The sequence below is a fragment of the Silene latifolia genome, chromosome 7 (assembly GCF_048544455.1).
Source record: "Silene latifolia isolate original U9 population chromosome 7, ASM4854445v1, whole genome shotgun sequence".
NCBI classification, from domain to species: Eukaryota; Viridiplantae; Streptophyta; class Magnoliopsida; order Caryophyllales; family Caryophyllaceae; genus Silene; species Silene latifolia.
The window spans coordinates 118,455,260-118,469,953 of record NC_133532.1 but is presented as its reverse complement, the minus strand read 5'-3'; the positions used below and the strand labels follow the sequence as shown (position 1 = coordinate 118,469,953).

General features: G+C 38.9%; 1 protein-coding gene across 1 annotated transcript; it reads left to right on the top strand.

Annotated features, from left to right (window-relative positions):
- Positions 1-2,624: 2,624 nt before the first annotated feature.
- Positions 2,625-10,758, top strand: LOC141591303 (cysteine-rich receptor-like protein kinase 6). The gene is given in 9 exon segments (XM_074411628.1): positions 2,625-3,635; positions 8,527-8,676; positions 8,779-8,894; positions 9,007-9,224; positions 9,313-9,546; positions 9,638-9,788; positions 9,877-9,902; positions 9,904-9,922; positions 9,924-10,758. Coding segments are annotated over 9 exon segments (2,052 nt in total). The 5' UTR covers positions 2,625-2,785; the 3' UTR covers positions 10,212-10,758.
- Positions 10,759-14,694: the final 3,936 nt, after the last annotated feature.

Here is a 14,694-nt window from a genome sequence, read left to right as displayed (position 1 = left end):
AGTGATCCTTCAAGATCCTCTTGAAGTCGGCCCACGATGTCACCGTAATCTTGCCCGCATCGATTTCCTTGTACCTAGCCCTCCACCACATCTTGGCATCGTCGACTAGATACATGCTTGCCGTGACAACTTCCGCGTCTTCGTCGAGCCCACTTACTCGGAAGTATTGCTCCATATCGAAGATAAAGTTATCGACCACTTTCGAATCCCTCGCCCCATCATAGGTACGAGGTGGAGGTGCCTTCACCTTATGGCTTCTCACTGATTTTCCGTCATTGGCCACCGCTTTCACGAGCGTGGCGCAAGTGTTCTCTAACATCTCGACCTTTCAGTGGAGATGATTGATCTCTTCCTCCCGATCATCGGGGATCACATCACTGATCGCTTGGATGCGGGTGTTCATCCCGTTCACCTTCGTCTCGAGTTCACAAACCGTCTTCTGCAACTCCTCGAGGCTTGCGGCCATCCGCATAATGACGCCCTCGAGTTTGGGAAGCTTGACGTCGATTGATTCCTCTAAGGCATCCACTCGATCCTCAATTGTTTCGCCCATTTTCTCGATCTCGATAAACAAATGCGGCGTGCAGAAACCCATCCGAAGACTGGGCTCTGATACCAAATGTCACGGTCCGGTACTTTTGCCGGATCGTGGTGCGCACCCTTGCCCGGCTCAAGGCAAGATGCAAGCGACAAGGATCTTCGTACTAGTGAAGGATCGCTCACTAGCACGATACTCGGGTCTCGGCAACACTCTACAGGATTGCAACGAGAGCGTCAAGCACTAGTGTTTGTCAAACACTAGGCATTCGTAATCGGTCTCGGGCGTGTGAGTCGGGATCCTAGTGTCGATCCCCACAAACACGGCTTGTTAGAAAAGTGAAGGCAAAGAGTCGTTCACAACAAAGCAACAACAAGCAACACGAAGGCACAAGGTAGGAAGCAGATCTTCATTCACTAGTACTCCCTAAAGTGGGAAATTTGATATTTACATCATGGTAGCAGGAGACATTGAAATTACAAAACTAGTGTAGAATAGCGATATACCTATTTATGGAAAGAAAAGCTATGCTAACTATGCTAAACTAGGAAAGTATTTACTAAAAATATATAAGGGAAATGAAATTACATAAGTATGAATAAATCTAAGGGTTTGAAGTGTGCGGATCATCACACTAGGCAACTAGGTCCCCCGACAAAGACATTGATAAAACGGTTCAATGCCAGTCAATTCTTTTATACATTGGTCCAGTAGCATTCAGCCACAAAATTCAAAACTAACAAGATTCGAGAAGCCCAATTTACACGGTTCGTTCATAAAACTTTTTTTTTGGAATAATTATTACGAGTATTTTGATATTGGCAGGATTTGAATCCAATTTTTGAGCACCGTCTCTTAGAGGCGGCAAACAATGACACGTCACGAAAATACGACACGAACTCGACACGAAGTTAATGGGTTTGGGTTGAGCCTTAATGACTTATGTAAGTGGGTCGACACGAACACGACACGAGATTTAATTGGGTCGGGTTTGGGTTGAGCTCTCTAAACACGAACCTGACACGAATGACCTATTTACTAAATTAATCATAATTTTTCTTGATTTTCCATCGCATAAATATACTTACACTTTCCAAATATAGACAAAACACGAAAACTCGACACGAACCCGACACGAAATTAACGGGTTAGGGTTGAGGCTTGATGACCCATTTATGTAAGTGGGTCGACACGAACACGACACGAAATTTAATTGGGTCGGGTTTGGGTTGAAGGGTTCGTGACCCGTTTACATGTGACACGAACACGAACTCGACACGAAATTAACCGTTTAGGGTTGAGGCTTGATGGCCCATTTATGTAAGTGGGTCGACACGAACACGGCACAAAATTTAATTGGGTCGGGTTTGGGTTGAAGGGTCCGTGACCCGTTTACATGTGACACGAACACGAACTTGACACGACCTGATCTATTTGCCAGGTCTACCGCCTCTTATGATTTTACCAACCAGGTAATTCAGGTTTAGGGTAATGTTTATCATGGTACGTCACCCGAGATAAACTTAAATCGGCTGTTTGGCCATTTTCGGATTAGATGATTAAACAAGCTCATTTAAGAGTCATCGGATCCATCAACGATTGTGTTGGAGATTAATTATTTAATCAATCGGCTCACTTTTAATTTCAACTTCATTTAGAGTGTTTCATGGGTTGGTTTAGGACTTTAGTCTTTTTTTTTTTTTTTTTTTTTTTTTTTTGGTGACGAGGGGTTGAATCCCGGACACGCAATACCCTGCAAACCACGTGTGCCATGTAAGACATCCTTTAGGATGACAGGTAAACGCAGCATTCCCGTGTAGGGAGTCGAACCCGGGACCTCTCAATTCATTGCCATTGCAATGCTTTGAGGCACACCCGCACTCCACTACACTCAAGCCACTTTGGTTGACTTTAGTCTTTAGGTACTTATCTTTGTCCCAGTCCTTGAAAAATATCAAAATCAACTTGTTTTTTTCTTTCAAGTATTCCAACACATAATACGGGTTGTATTCTTGTCCACAAATAAATAATCACTCCGTCCCAACTTTTTTTTTGTATTTTTCATAGAATCGTAGATATATTTTAATCAAAGACAAATAAATGACTATAACGGATGGAGTATTTGATACTCGGTACGTACTTAAAGATATATACACAGAAATGCAACAGTTCACAAAATACTCTTCATCAACACAAATTTTCATTTGTGCTTAAACCTTAATTAGTTACTCGTAATTAAGCACAAAAATGAACCAATTTTTTTTGTTTTTACGGTTTTTACAAATTATAATAATTCTTATAATGGTTCATCAAACAACGATCACCTCAGTCGAATTCGCCAGCGTCTGCAGTAATGACAAAATGTTCACCAATGGAAGTACTTATCAAACCAATTTAAACACCGTTTTCCGCAAACTCGCCTTCAACGCTACTAACAACCCTCAAGGTTTCTATAGAACCACAGTCGGTAATCCGTCAATAGAGGCCGCCTATGGCGAATACCTCTGCTATGGGGGCGTGAACATCAGCTCATGCCACCGATGTGTCCTTTCCACCATGCGTACGGATATACAAAAGACTTGTCCAAACTCGAAGGAGGGTATTTTCTGGGGAGACGACTGTCAGATTCGGTATTCAAACGCGTCTTTTTTTGATAGTATGGATGAACGTCCATCAATGACTGTTTGGAATTATGCCAGCATAATCGGTGACAAAACGCGGTACCTTGACGCGGTAACGAATATGATTACTAATGTGCTGGCAGTTGGAGCAGCCGAAGGCGGGTCATTTAAGAAATTTGCAACCGATTTTGTGAACTATTCGGCGATTCAACCTATATATGGATTGGGACAGTGTACTCCGAATTTAAATGCTTACGATTGTTACCAGTGTTTGAACACGTCAATCCAACGCTTTGATCAACAGAAGCCGGGTGGACGGATTTTGGTGCCGAGCTGCGTAGTACGGTATGAGACTTACCCCTTCTTCAATCTTTCGTATCTACCACAAGTACATCCACCATCACCATCACCGTCACCGTCACCGTCACCATTGCCATCAGATTCTGAACCAATACCTGTACCGAGCGACTCTAACGGTAGGTACTCCAATATTTCTCATTTTTCTCCAAATTATTATCTCTAACTATCTTGAATTATCGTATATACCTACATATGCTTGATACAGTGACATACCCAGAAGCGATAGAGTACTGCGTCAGGTTTACTGTCCTAAAGGTCGGAACCCAACTACCTGAATAACAGGTCAGGATATGGCTTTAACAGTTTGACGACTTAAGGGAAACTAGACTTTGACTCTTTTACTTTGACTTTTTTACTTTGACTCTTTGATTACTTAACTGGGTAGGAGACGTAGGATGAATAACTCACTATCTTATAGAAGGGGTTCAACGGTGGTGCTACTCCATAACTACAATGCTACTCGACATTATCTCGAGCACTATCACCATACATATGAAGATACTTCAATACAAGTACTGAAGTACATAACTAGACCGGGTAAAATTGACCCAACTCGAATAACCTATTAGGAATAATAATTATATCCATCAAAATATGCAACAAAGTGAGTATACTTGTAAATATTATCCCCCGATTTACTCCTTAATTGTAGCAATTAATTACTACTACAAAAATGCTTATAGACATCACACTTTTTTTGCCAAATGCCAATGGACATCAGATATGAGTCCGATGTTAGTTGAGTGATGTGCATTATAGAGCAATAGACATCAGACTTAAGTACGATGTCTATTACTCAATGGACATTAGTTATAAAAAAATCCGATGTCTATATGTATATTAGACATCAGTTTTTTGAAAAGTCATATGTCGATTCCTTATCATAGACATCATATATCTTAAAAATATGATGTCTATTTTAAAACATAGACATCGGCGATGGCGACTTTGCGACTGGTGGCATTATAGAGTGACTGAGTGAGCAGTTAGCGGCGTTTGAATGGTGGATTATAGTGGACGTCGCACATGAGGAGTGACGGAGGTTTGAGAACTATTGATAGTGAGAGCATTAAGAGTGACAAAGGTTAGAGGAGTTAGGTGAATACATATGGGGAATATGATAAGTCTGATAACAGGGGTAGTTTTAAACCTATTTTGGACGAGTTTAAGAGACATAAGATTTTAGAATGTCTGATGTAAACGTGAATTTAATATAGATCAATTATTTAAAAAGACGGATGTATATTGAATTGTATAAACATCGGTGTAAACTCCGATGTTTATTGTTTAGACAACGGTGTTTTAAAAACTCTGATGTCTATTTAGTGATGTCTATAGCGATTTTTGTAGTAGTGATATAAGGATTATGTTCACAATGTTACACTATTTCATCTTATGCTTGTATAAATGGTGCATTCTTCGGTGAACATGATTATGCAAATACAATAATGTTGAGGTCTCTTCCCATATGTGTGTGAGGATATTTTCCCACATCGGTAGAAAAATAGTGAAGAGACTAGCTTAAAAGTAAGTGGGCTACTCCTCCTATCCCAAAAACAATCGCCACTCATTGTCACATTTTCGACCCTTCTGCCACCATGGGCACCACCGAATCCACCATCCCTAACACTCACAAACAAACCAAGCCCCTCATCCGTTCGTCTTAACAATTGTACCGAACTCCTTGGCTCTTTAGCCGGAATCCTTTTGACCAAGGATCGTGTTGAGAATAAAGTTCCGGCCTATATGAGTTACACATGTAAGGATCCCACATTGGAGAATTAGAGAAGAGAATTCCACTATATATGGGAAAGGGCTACTCCCTCTATTGCCAATTGGTTTTTAGAGTGGAACCCTCTTAGCCTTGTGTTGTGGACTCTTTCTCCTCCGTTCGGGTACGGCCCAGACCCGTTGTTGAATTTAACATGGTATGAGAGCACATGGCTAAAGACCTGGGTTTCATGGACCAAAGTTTGCAGTCGGACGAGTGCTCAGTTGAATTTTTCCGGTCCCCAGTTTGCAAGGATAAAACCATTTACATCTACCAACCTCGTGATGTACCCGGCGAGCTTGTCATAGGCGATGACTCGTCTCTTTCTATCACCCACACTGATTCATTCTTTCTCCGTCAGTGTGGCTCTAAACTTATTTTTAACAATGTTTTATGTGTACCCACCATTTCTCGAAAATTATTCTGAATCTCGCAATTATGTTTTGATAATAATGATTTTACAATTTTCACGCATGAGGATAAAACCATTGGAACAATTCTTATTCAAGGCTACAACCGCGCTAGAAATTATGACTGGCAACCCAGCCACACAATCTCGAGCCTACGTCACAATCCCCACCAACTACACCATGTGCACCACCGTCTTGGCCACCCCTGTCCACTAATCTTAAATGCCTCTTAATTCTCATTTTAATTTATGCATTTCTGATTTCCAATATTGTACCTTACGTTTAATTAATAAAAGGCACAAGTTACCTTTCGCGCAATCTACGTTACACTACTCATCCGCTCCTCTAGATCTTATCTATTGGACATCACCAATTACATCTAATGACGGTTTTAAATACTTAATTTTTGTCGTCCATTTTACCTATTATATTTGGTTATTTCCCTTGAAGAAAATCCTCACTCACATTCGTTTTAAATCATTATTTGAAAAAAAAAAACATCACATAGATTATGATATTAAATTAAAATCAAAGTTGTTTCTTTGTTTGTGTTTGCAAGTTCTGTAAACATAGGATCGACGCGTTTCGTTCCGAAACTGTTATTGTTTGACGCGTTTCAAACTCTAGCCCGATTGATAGCAATAGGTCTTGCGATTCAATCAATATTGTTCGATCTATAGGTCTAGATCGTGCAAATCTCCCATTGTTTCGATTTCTAGATAGATTTCGAAGCAAATATCCTTACTTCTATATTGTTCCTTATTCTATAAATCGCTTCCGCACAATTTTCGTATTACTCCGACCCTACAACATGTATAAAGTTGACCCTCAATCACAACCTTGAATCTGTAATGCCTATTCTACCGCTCAAAATGCTTACTTGTGTCTTGAACCAACCACCCACAAACTTTACACCTCCAGACAGTGGCGTATCCAGGATTTGAGTAAGGGGGGGCACAGTAAGAAAAAAAAATTTGCGGACAACATTTATACATTAAAATTCAAATATCGTCTTTTTTTTTTTTTTTTTTTTTTTTTTTTTTGTCACGTGAGGGCACGTGCCCTCACTTTCCCCCCCCCCCCACAAATCCGCCCCTGCCTCCAGACATGTAATATTTATCCATCATGAGTTCTTATACCAAACGCTGGCCGCTAATCCAATCACTCCCAATATCTTAGAGCTCCACCACCTTTGGTTCCATTCTCCCCCCCCCGTTGCAGTATCACCCACTAACAACCTTGCTATATCTTCATTTCGAACTCTTAAACAAACTACCCCTTTCTCTTCTGTTGCCCCTCAATCCGTAACCAGTACACCTTTACAAACACCTTCCGTTCCTGGCCTTACTAAGTCCCCAAAAGCCCTTGACGACCTCACCTCTACGCCCAACTCTTCTGCCTCCCCCAAACTCCCCACCGCCCCCACCCTTAACACACCTACACAAAACCCGACTTTCCAACAACATCATCATGCCTAATCCTAAATATATGCCAACTCCACTACTCTTTTCTCCAAGGCCGCACAACACCAAACACCACGAAACAAACACTTGTTGATCCTTGATGGTGTGACGCCATAATCAGCGAACATCAATTAGTGCCTAAACCACATGGCCTCCACCATGATTTTCTTTGAATAAAAGTAGTGCCTAAACCACATGGCCTCCACCTAAATCAAACTAAGTACACATCTGATTTCCTTGCAAAACATCAAATGTTAGATTGCAAACTCGTCACCATCACCATGGCTCCCAAATCGCGTGTCACCAAAAGTAGTGACAAAAACGACAATTACAAAATCGGTTACAGAGCTGTCATAGGTAGTCTCAAGTACCTATCAATGACACGACCTTACATCTCCAACTCCTTAAATAAACACGCCCAATATTTAAACCACCTCATCGAGGAACAGTGGATAGCCCTTAAGACTTCTACTATACCTTAAGGGCACCCTCAACCACGACATTCACATTCACAAGAACACACCATTGATCCTTCACGCCTTTTAGGATGTCGAGTGGGCTCGCGATAAATATGACCACTTCCAGGTATATTATCTATCTTGGTCGTAATCCCATCTCATTGATATCCATAAAACAGAGAGTATTGTCTCGCTCTTAAACTGAATCGGAGTTTCACGCTGTAGTCTATACTACTGCTAAGGTACTATGGCTCAAATCTCTAATGATTGAACTCAACTTCAAACCAAGCAAGCAACCTGTTATTTTCTGTGACAATCTCGGGGCAAGACAACTTTTATCCAAGTTCGGACTACTTGATCGACAGTCCGTCTTGCGGGAACATGTTAGGAATAATAATCATATCCATCAAAATATGCAACAAACAAATTGATTATACTTGTAAATATTATCCCCCAATTGACTTCTTGATTGTAGCAATTTAGGATTATGTTCACAGTGTCAATGTATCTTATGCTCGTATATAAATTGTGCATTCTTCAATGCTTCTGTAAGCATGATTATGCAAATAGAATACAAACTTTACGTAACCAGACCCGACAACTGAGGACTCGAGCATGATCTGCAACCTGAATTAACCCGAATCAATATGACCTGGCCCGAATGTTTATTGTTACAAACTAGCCATTAACCATAAAAAAGTTTGTTAATAATAGACCTGAAAAAAGCTTGAACGCGAAATGACCTGACCCAACCTGAAATGACCCGAATTCTTGTAAACCCGAACTTACCCGACCCGTACCCAATCTGGTTGACCCGTCTGCGAGGTCTATACATCGCATATTTATTTTAATTCTTTATTTCTTTATTTAATATTAACTATGGTCATACAATTTTAATTGTACAGGAAAGAACAAAACCTCCACAAAAGTGATTGTTTCAATCATAATAGCCGCTCTGATTGTCTTCTCAGTAGCATTATGTTTGATACACATTTGCGTTTATCTTCTAGAAAACAAATCACGGAAAGTTGATGTTTCTACCCATGCCGAAACGTGTAAGAATTAACCAGTTACATTAGCATTTGATCTTATTTACATGCTCAAAAGTCGGTATCTCCTGCTGAGTCCTGACTATTGACTCTTATTTGGAGTTCTAGCTAACCAAGATTTCACCGACTCCCTGCAATATGACTTTGGAATGCTTCTCAACGCGACAAGCAATTTTTCGGATGAGAATAAACTAGGTGAAGGCGGATTTGGTGGCGTCTATAAGGTATACTCTTTAGTGAAGAGAATAAAAAAAACTCTAATGATACTAATTAACTGAAATTGAAGGGTGTAGATTTGGATAAAACTATCTTATACGAGAATTTTTTTCCCTGTAGGGTACATTATCGAATGGGAAATTGATAGCGGTTAAGAGATTATCTGCAAACTCTAGGCAAGGCATACAAGAATTTAAGACTGAGGTATTGGTGCTAGCCAAGCTTCAACATCGAAATTTGGTGAGACTGTTGGGATTTTGCTATACTGAACGAGAGAAGCTACTTGTATACGAATATTTTCCAAACAAAAGCCTTGACAATTTCATCTTTGGTATGTTATTCATTACTCTGCTCATATTATATAAGATGACCGAGTTAAAATATTATACATGTAAATGATGTGTGATCTATGATATTTTAGTTCGAAAATCGACAACTCCTCAATCGGGAAAAGCGTTACAACATTATAATAGGCATTGCTCGTGGGTTGCTTTATCTCCACCATGATTCTCAACTCAGAATCATACACCGGGATCTTAAGGCAAGTAACATCTTGTTGGATGACAAGATGAATCCTAAAATTTCAGACTTTGGCACCTCTAGGATTTTTGGTGTCGACCACAGCCAAAGCAACTATACAAACGCAGTAGTAGGAACATAGTAAGTCAATACGGTTACTATTAATTAAATTTTTGCTCTGTATTCCATGCATCCCAATTATTTGTTTAACTTTGATTAAAATACTTTGTAGTGGATATATGGCGCCAGAGTACATGTTGGAAGGGAAATTCTCCATCAAATCAGATGCATATAGTTTTGGTGTGCTTGTCTTGGAGGTAATCAGTGGAAGAAAAGTCAGGACATTTAATCAGGCTGGTAATGCCGAGGACCTTCTAAGCTATGTAAGTACTCCGTAATATGTAGTCAAAAACAAAAATGATTGAAAGTTTAGTAGAATTGTGACAAAGAGAATGTGATTGATATTTGCAGGCTTGGAGACAATGGGAAGCGAACGCCACTAGAACTTGTGGATCCAAAGAATAAGAGATTCATGCTCAAATAATAACGATGTTATGAGATGCATACAGCTCGGTTTGATGTGCGTCCAAGAATCTGTAGAGGATAGACCGACAATGGCTAATGTCGTCCTGACATTAGACTGTTGCTCTATTACTCTACCAGTGCCACATCAATCAGATTTCTTTGCAAGACCAATGGTAATTACATCTTTTCCTAAAGAAGTTAATAACTCAGATCAGTCATCAAGTAAATCAATACCTTTATCGGTAAATGAAGACTCAGTCACTGAACTCGAACCTAGGTGAACCAAATAGCAATTGACAAAAAACTGTGGATATTCCGCATTATTGTCTACGTCGTGGGTTGATCCTGTGTGTTGGTAATGTACGAGTTTCATATTGCCTAAGGCCTAAGTCAGCCATAATGAGCATGTAGTATGTTTTTTGAAATAAAAAAAAATTATTAGATCAAGGTTCGCAAAGGCCAAAATGGTGTGCAAAATATCCGATATAAGGCAGGGGACACTATCGGCACTCAAAAAAACTCTAGCTACATAGTGCGCTACACAATTCCACTCTATTACGAGCCATATCTTGCGCCATATTGAAGACCAACGCCTCCTACCCAATGTCACCGTTCATATTGCATATATTTGGCAAATACTTCTCCTTACCTTCCTTAGATTATTTCATAGCTGTTATAGAATATCTTAGGAGCCTTTGTATGATTCTTGCTTATGTTGTGACTAGTATATATAGCCTCTATGTCTATATTATGAAATACAAGTGACAATAATAACAACAATTTACCTTGTTCATACAATCTGATATATTTCTCAATTCATAATATGGTATCAAGCTAGGTTTTATTCTTCGTAAATATGCCATTTTTCTTTATTGAAATCTCGTTTTTTTTTCTCTCGTTTCAACATGACAAATTACTATACAAATCAAATTATCGATCCCACAAAACCTCTCTCTTACTTTTTTGTTCATGTTGAGCAATCAGGTAATAGTATTACTCTGATTGCCTTCAATGGCAACAACTATGACAAATGGTCACGCTCATTCCATCTCACTCTTATGGCCAAAGATAAACTCAGATATATCGATGGTACTATCTCAAAGCCGCCTAGCACTTCTGTCAATTTCGAAACTTGTCGACCGACCAATGCTTTGGTCACCATGTGGATTTTTAATACAATCGAACTTGGGTTACAAAAGAAAATCTCTCTTCACCCCGAGGCAAAACAGGTTTAGAATGATATAAAGAAATGTTTCTGTCAAAACAATGAGGCTCGTATTTATCAGTTGCAGGCGGAATTGCTCGCTTGCCGCCACGGTCCAACAGAGTCATTGATGGCGTATTATGGACAGATGACAAGGATTTGGGTTGCTATTCTAGAACACGACACTATCCCGTCTTGTGTGATTGGTTGAATATTATCAACAACCGTCGGGAGAAGAAAAGGGTACGTGATTTCCTCATGGGACATGATGAATGCTTCGCCAATACCCGCTCTCAAATTATTAGTTTTACTCTTCTTCCCAATTTAGATCTTATTTATAATCGACTTTTACTAGATAAAAAGGGGTCAAAAATTGGTCGACTCATAAAACTGAAACCACGCACGACACCATGACTTTTGCTGCTCGAGTCCATCACGGACCACAACAGTCGGGAGGGTCGGGGAATTTGGCCTGCTTGCCAAAAGTCGGATCATAGTTTGAAGTATCGATTTAATGTCATTAGGAACTTTCCCGAATGGTGGGGAGATTGTCCTCGTGACCGTATTTATCTTGGCCCAAATGAAATGGATTGGAGCAAGGCTGTTCTCGTCCCTGATGTTCGTGATCGTGCTCAGTTTGAGAATAGCAAAAACTCTGTTCTGGGCTCTGTTCCAAAAGCTCACATGGCGTCTGCCCAGAACCACCTCGCTGGTAATATTACTTCGTCTTCCCGTCCATATTTATCTGCTCTTGACAGGGTGCATCCCATCATATGTCGGGATGTTTGTCTCAATTATGAATATTCGTTCTATTGCCCCTTATCTGTTGGCCTACCCAATAGCGATCTTACTCTCGCTACTAAAACTGGTGACATTTATTTGTCTCCTCGCCTTGTTCTATGAAACGTTCTATACGCTGACATTTTACAATGTAACCTCATTTCAGTTTCGCGCTTATTAATTGACACGTCTCTAACTATACAATTTTCGCGTCACTTATGTCTGATTCGGGACCGTGCCTCAAAGTCGGTAATTGGTGCGGGTGAACAACGCGAGGGGCTATACTATTTCAAGGGGGTTCACAAAGATAAGGTACACATTAATGCCGTTGGCACTGCTGACACGACCGAGATTTGGCATCAGAGGTTGGGGCACCCTTCCTCTAGTCTATCACGTTTTCTTCCTTTTTTGCACTATAATAGGAAGACTTTTAACGTGAGATCATAATAAGAAATTAAGAGCTGAAATTGTTAAGAACTTCCAAACATTCTAAATACGGTTATTCTTCTTTCACAAAATCTCATTGAAGACGGCACGTATCCGTCACTTTGGAGTGACGGATACCATTTCCTCTCACAAATGACCCAAATAGAGGAGAGAGGTGTGGAGTCTATTGATCGAATACGAAAGAGGGGGGGGGGGTGAATTGAGTATTAAAAACGATGACCGCTTTTTCGAAATATATGATATAAATTAATTACTTGATTTTATTGATTAAAATCAACTAATTAAATTATTAACAATAAATGCAAAATCGAAATAACAATAATAAAGAGAGAGAGAAAGAGACACACAGGATTTTGAAGTGGTTCAGTTTCACAAGTCGAAACCTACGTCCACTATTCTCGATTAATAATTTTTAGTACCTTTCTCCGGATTACAAAAATTACCAATCCACTCGTATAATCAACTATATGATTATAACTCAGATTGAGTATCGCTAAATACTCTAGGTTGCTCTTACGTTAATAAGAAAAATACAACGACAAATACTAATCTCACGTTATGCGAGTGAGTATACTATCCTTGTGTATTTAATATCCTATAACGATTTTTCTTCGAGTGATTGACAAATTTGATGCGTGATTTTTGTATAAGCAAATATGAAAATAAGAATTAAAGCTCAAATGATTTTTGCTTAAAAATATTTTTCTCTCTTGAAATTTGTAGATGTGTGTGTCAACAATTAATGTTGAATGAATGAGAGTATTTATAGTAGAGAGGATTAGGGTTTGGAATGTTCTGGAATTAGGGCATAGGAATGTTCTGGAAAGTAAAACTTGAAGAACAAGTAAGAAGAGAAAGGAAGGAGGAGTTTTGGCCTCCTAGGGTTTCGGCCACCCTAGGGTTTCGGCCTCCCTAGGGTTCGGCCGGCCCAAGGCCTCCTTCGTCCATTCTTGTTTCTATAGCCCGCAACAAATCGAGATAGAATTTAGTTAAAGCCCTAGGTTTCATGACGATATAAATATCGTGTTACAAACCAATAGTTTATTCAACTTAAATTCTAATTAATTAATTCCAACCAAATAAATACTCTCTTATTTTTATAAACCATTAAAAATATATTTTCCAAAAATTAACGCATCATTTTTGTCTAGCAATGAAGTTATGTCTATTAGGTCATAACTTCACTAACCTTTAAATCAAACAAAGCAAAACCATTACCGGATGACGACCTATACTAACTAATCTTCAGTAGATCTTCAGTAAACGAATCGTCTCTTCACAAGTCTCTCATCTTGAGTCTCGTGGTTGATTTCCAATCTTGATCTTGCTTGAATATATCGATCAAGTGTATTTGAAGTTGTACCTCCTTGGTCCAAACTTCAAGCTTGCGTCTTTGTAATTGTTCCTTTCTAAATTAAAACTTAAGCACACAATTACACGCAATGTTGTCAGGATCGGGATTCTACTTTGGATCGATGGGGAGGGTAGGATCGAATCGGTAGAATCGGATCGTAGAATCGCAAGATTCTACAAACTCACTAAATATAATTTTTTATTTGGTAAAAACATATAATTGAAAATCAAAACACTTTTTTATTAATACTTATTCATAAAATATTGGTAATTAATGATTTTTGTATCATTGTACGAACAACTTGCACGAAAATTGGGTTTTACGGTGTCATTATATAAAAATATATATTAATTTTTTTTTATTATGGAATCGGATCGTAGGATCGTAAAATCGTAGGATCGTATTATGATCTCATCTATAGAAATTTTCAAATTAATAGGATCGTAAGATTCTACAACTATGATAGAATCGTAGGATCCAGGATCGGTCAAGCATTTTTGGATCGTAAAATCGTAGAATCGTTGGATCGAATCGCGATTCTGACAACAATGATTACACGCATATGTTTATATATTAAGTCCACATACAAATCATTACTGTCATTATCAAAACAATTAATAAGGACTAAAGGTCCAACAAATTCCCCCTTTTTGATGATGACAAGTCTCCTATGATTTGTGTCTAAGTCTAGTTCCCCCTCAACATAATACTTCCCAAATTATAGAACAGTTGAGCGTAGAAACTAATAATCTCTTCAAAGTTATAACTATAGAACGCCATGAGAGAATTAACTTTGAGACGGTCGCAAATCATAAAACAATTCCCCCTCTTGGCATCATTGAAAAGATAACAACAAACATAAAACGACCAGAATAATATATTATGAGACAAGAATTAATCATGAAAAACATATTATATTAAACGTAATCTAGTTTTAAATTAGCATAATAATAATATAAACTGAAATCACACAAGGAAT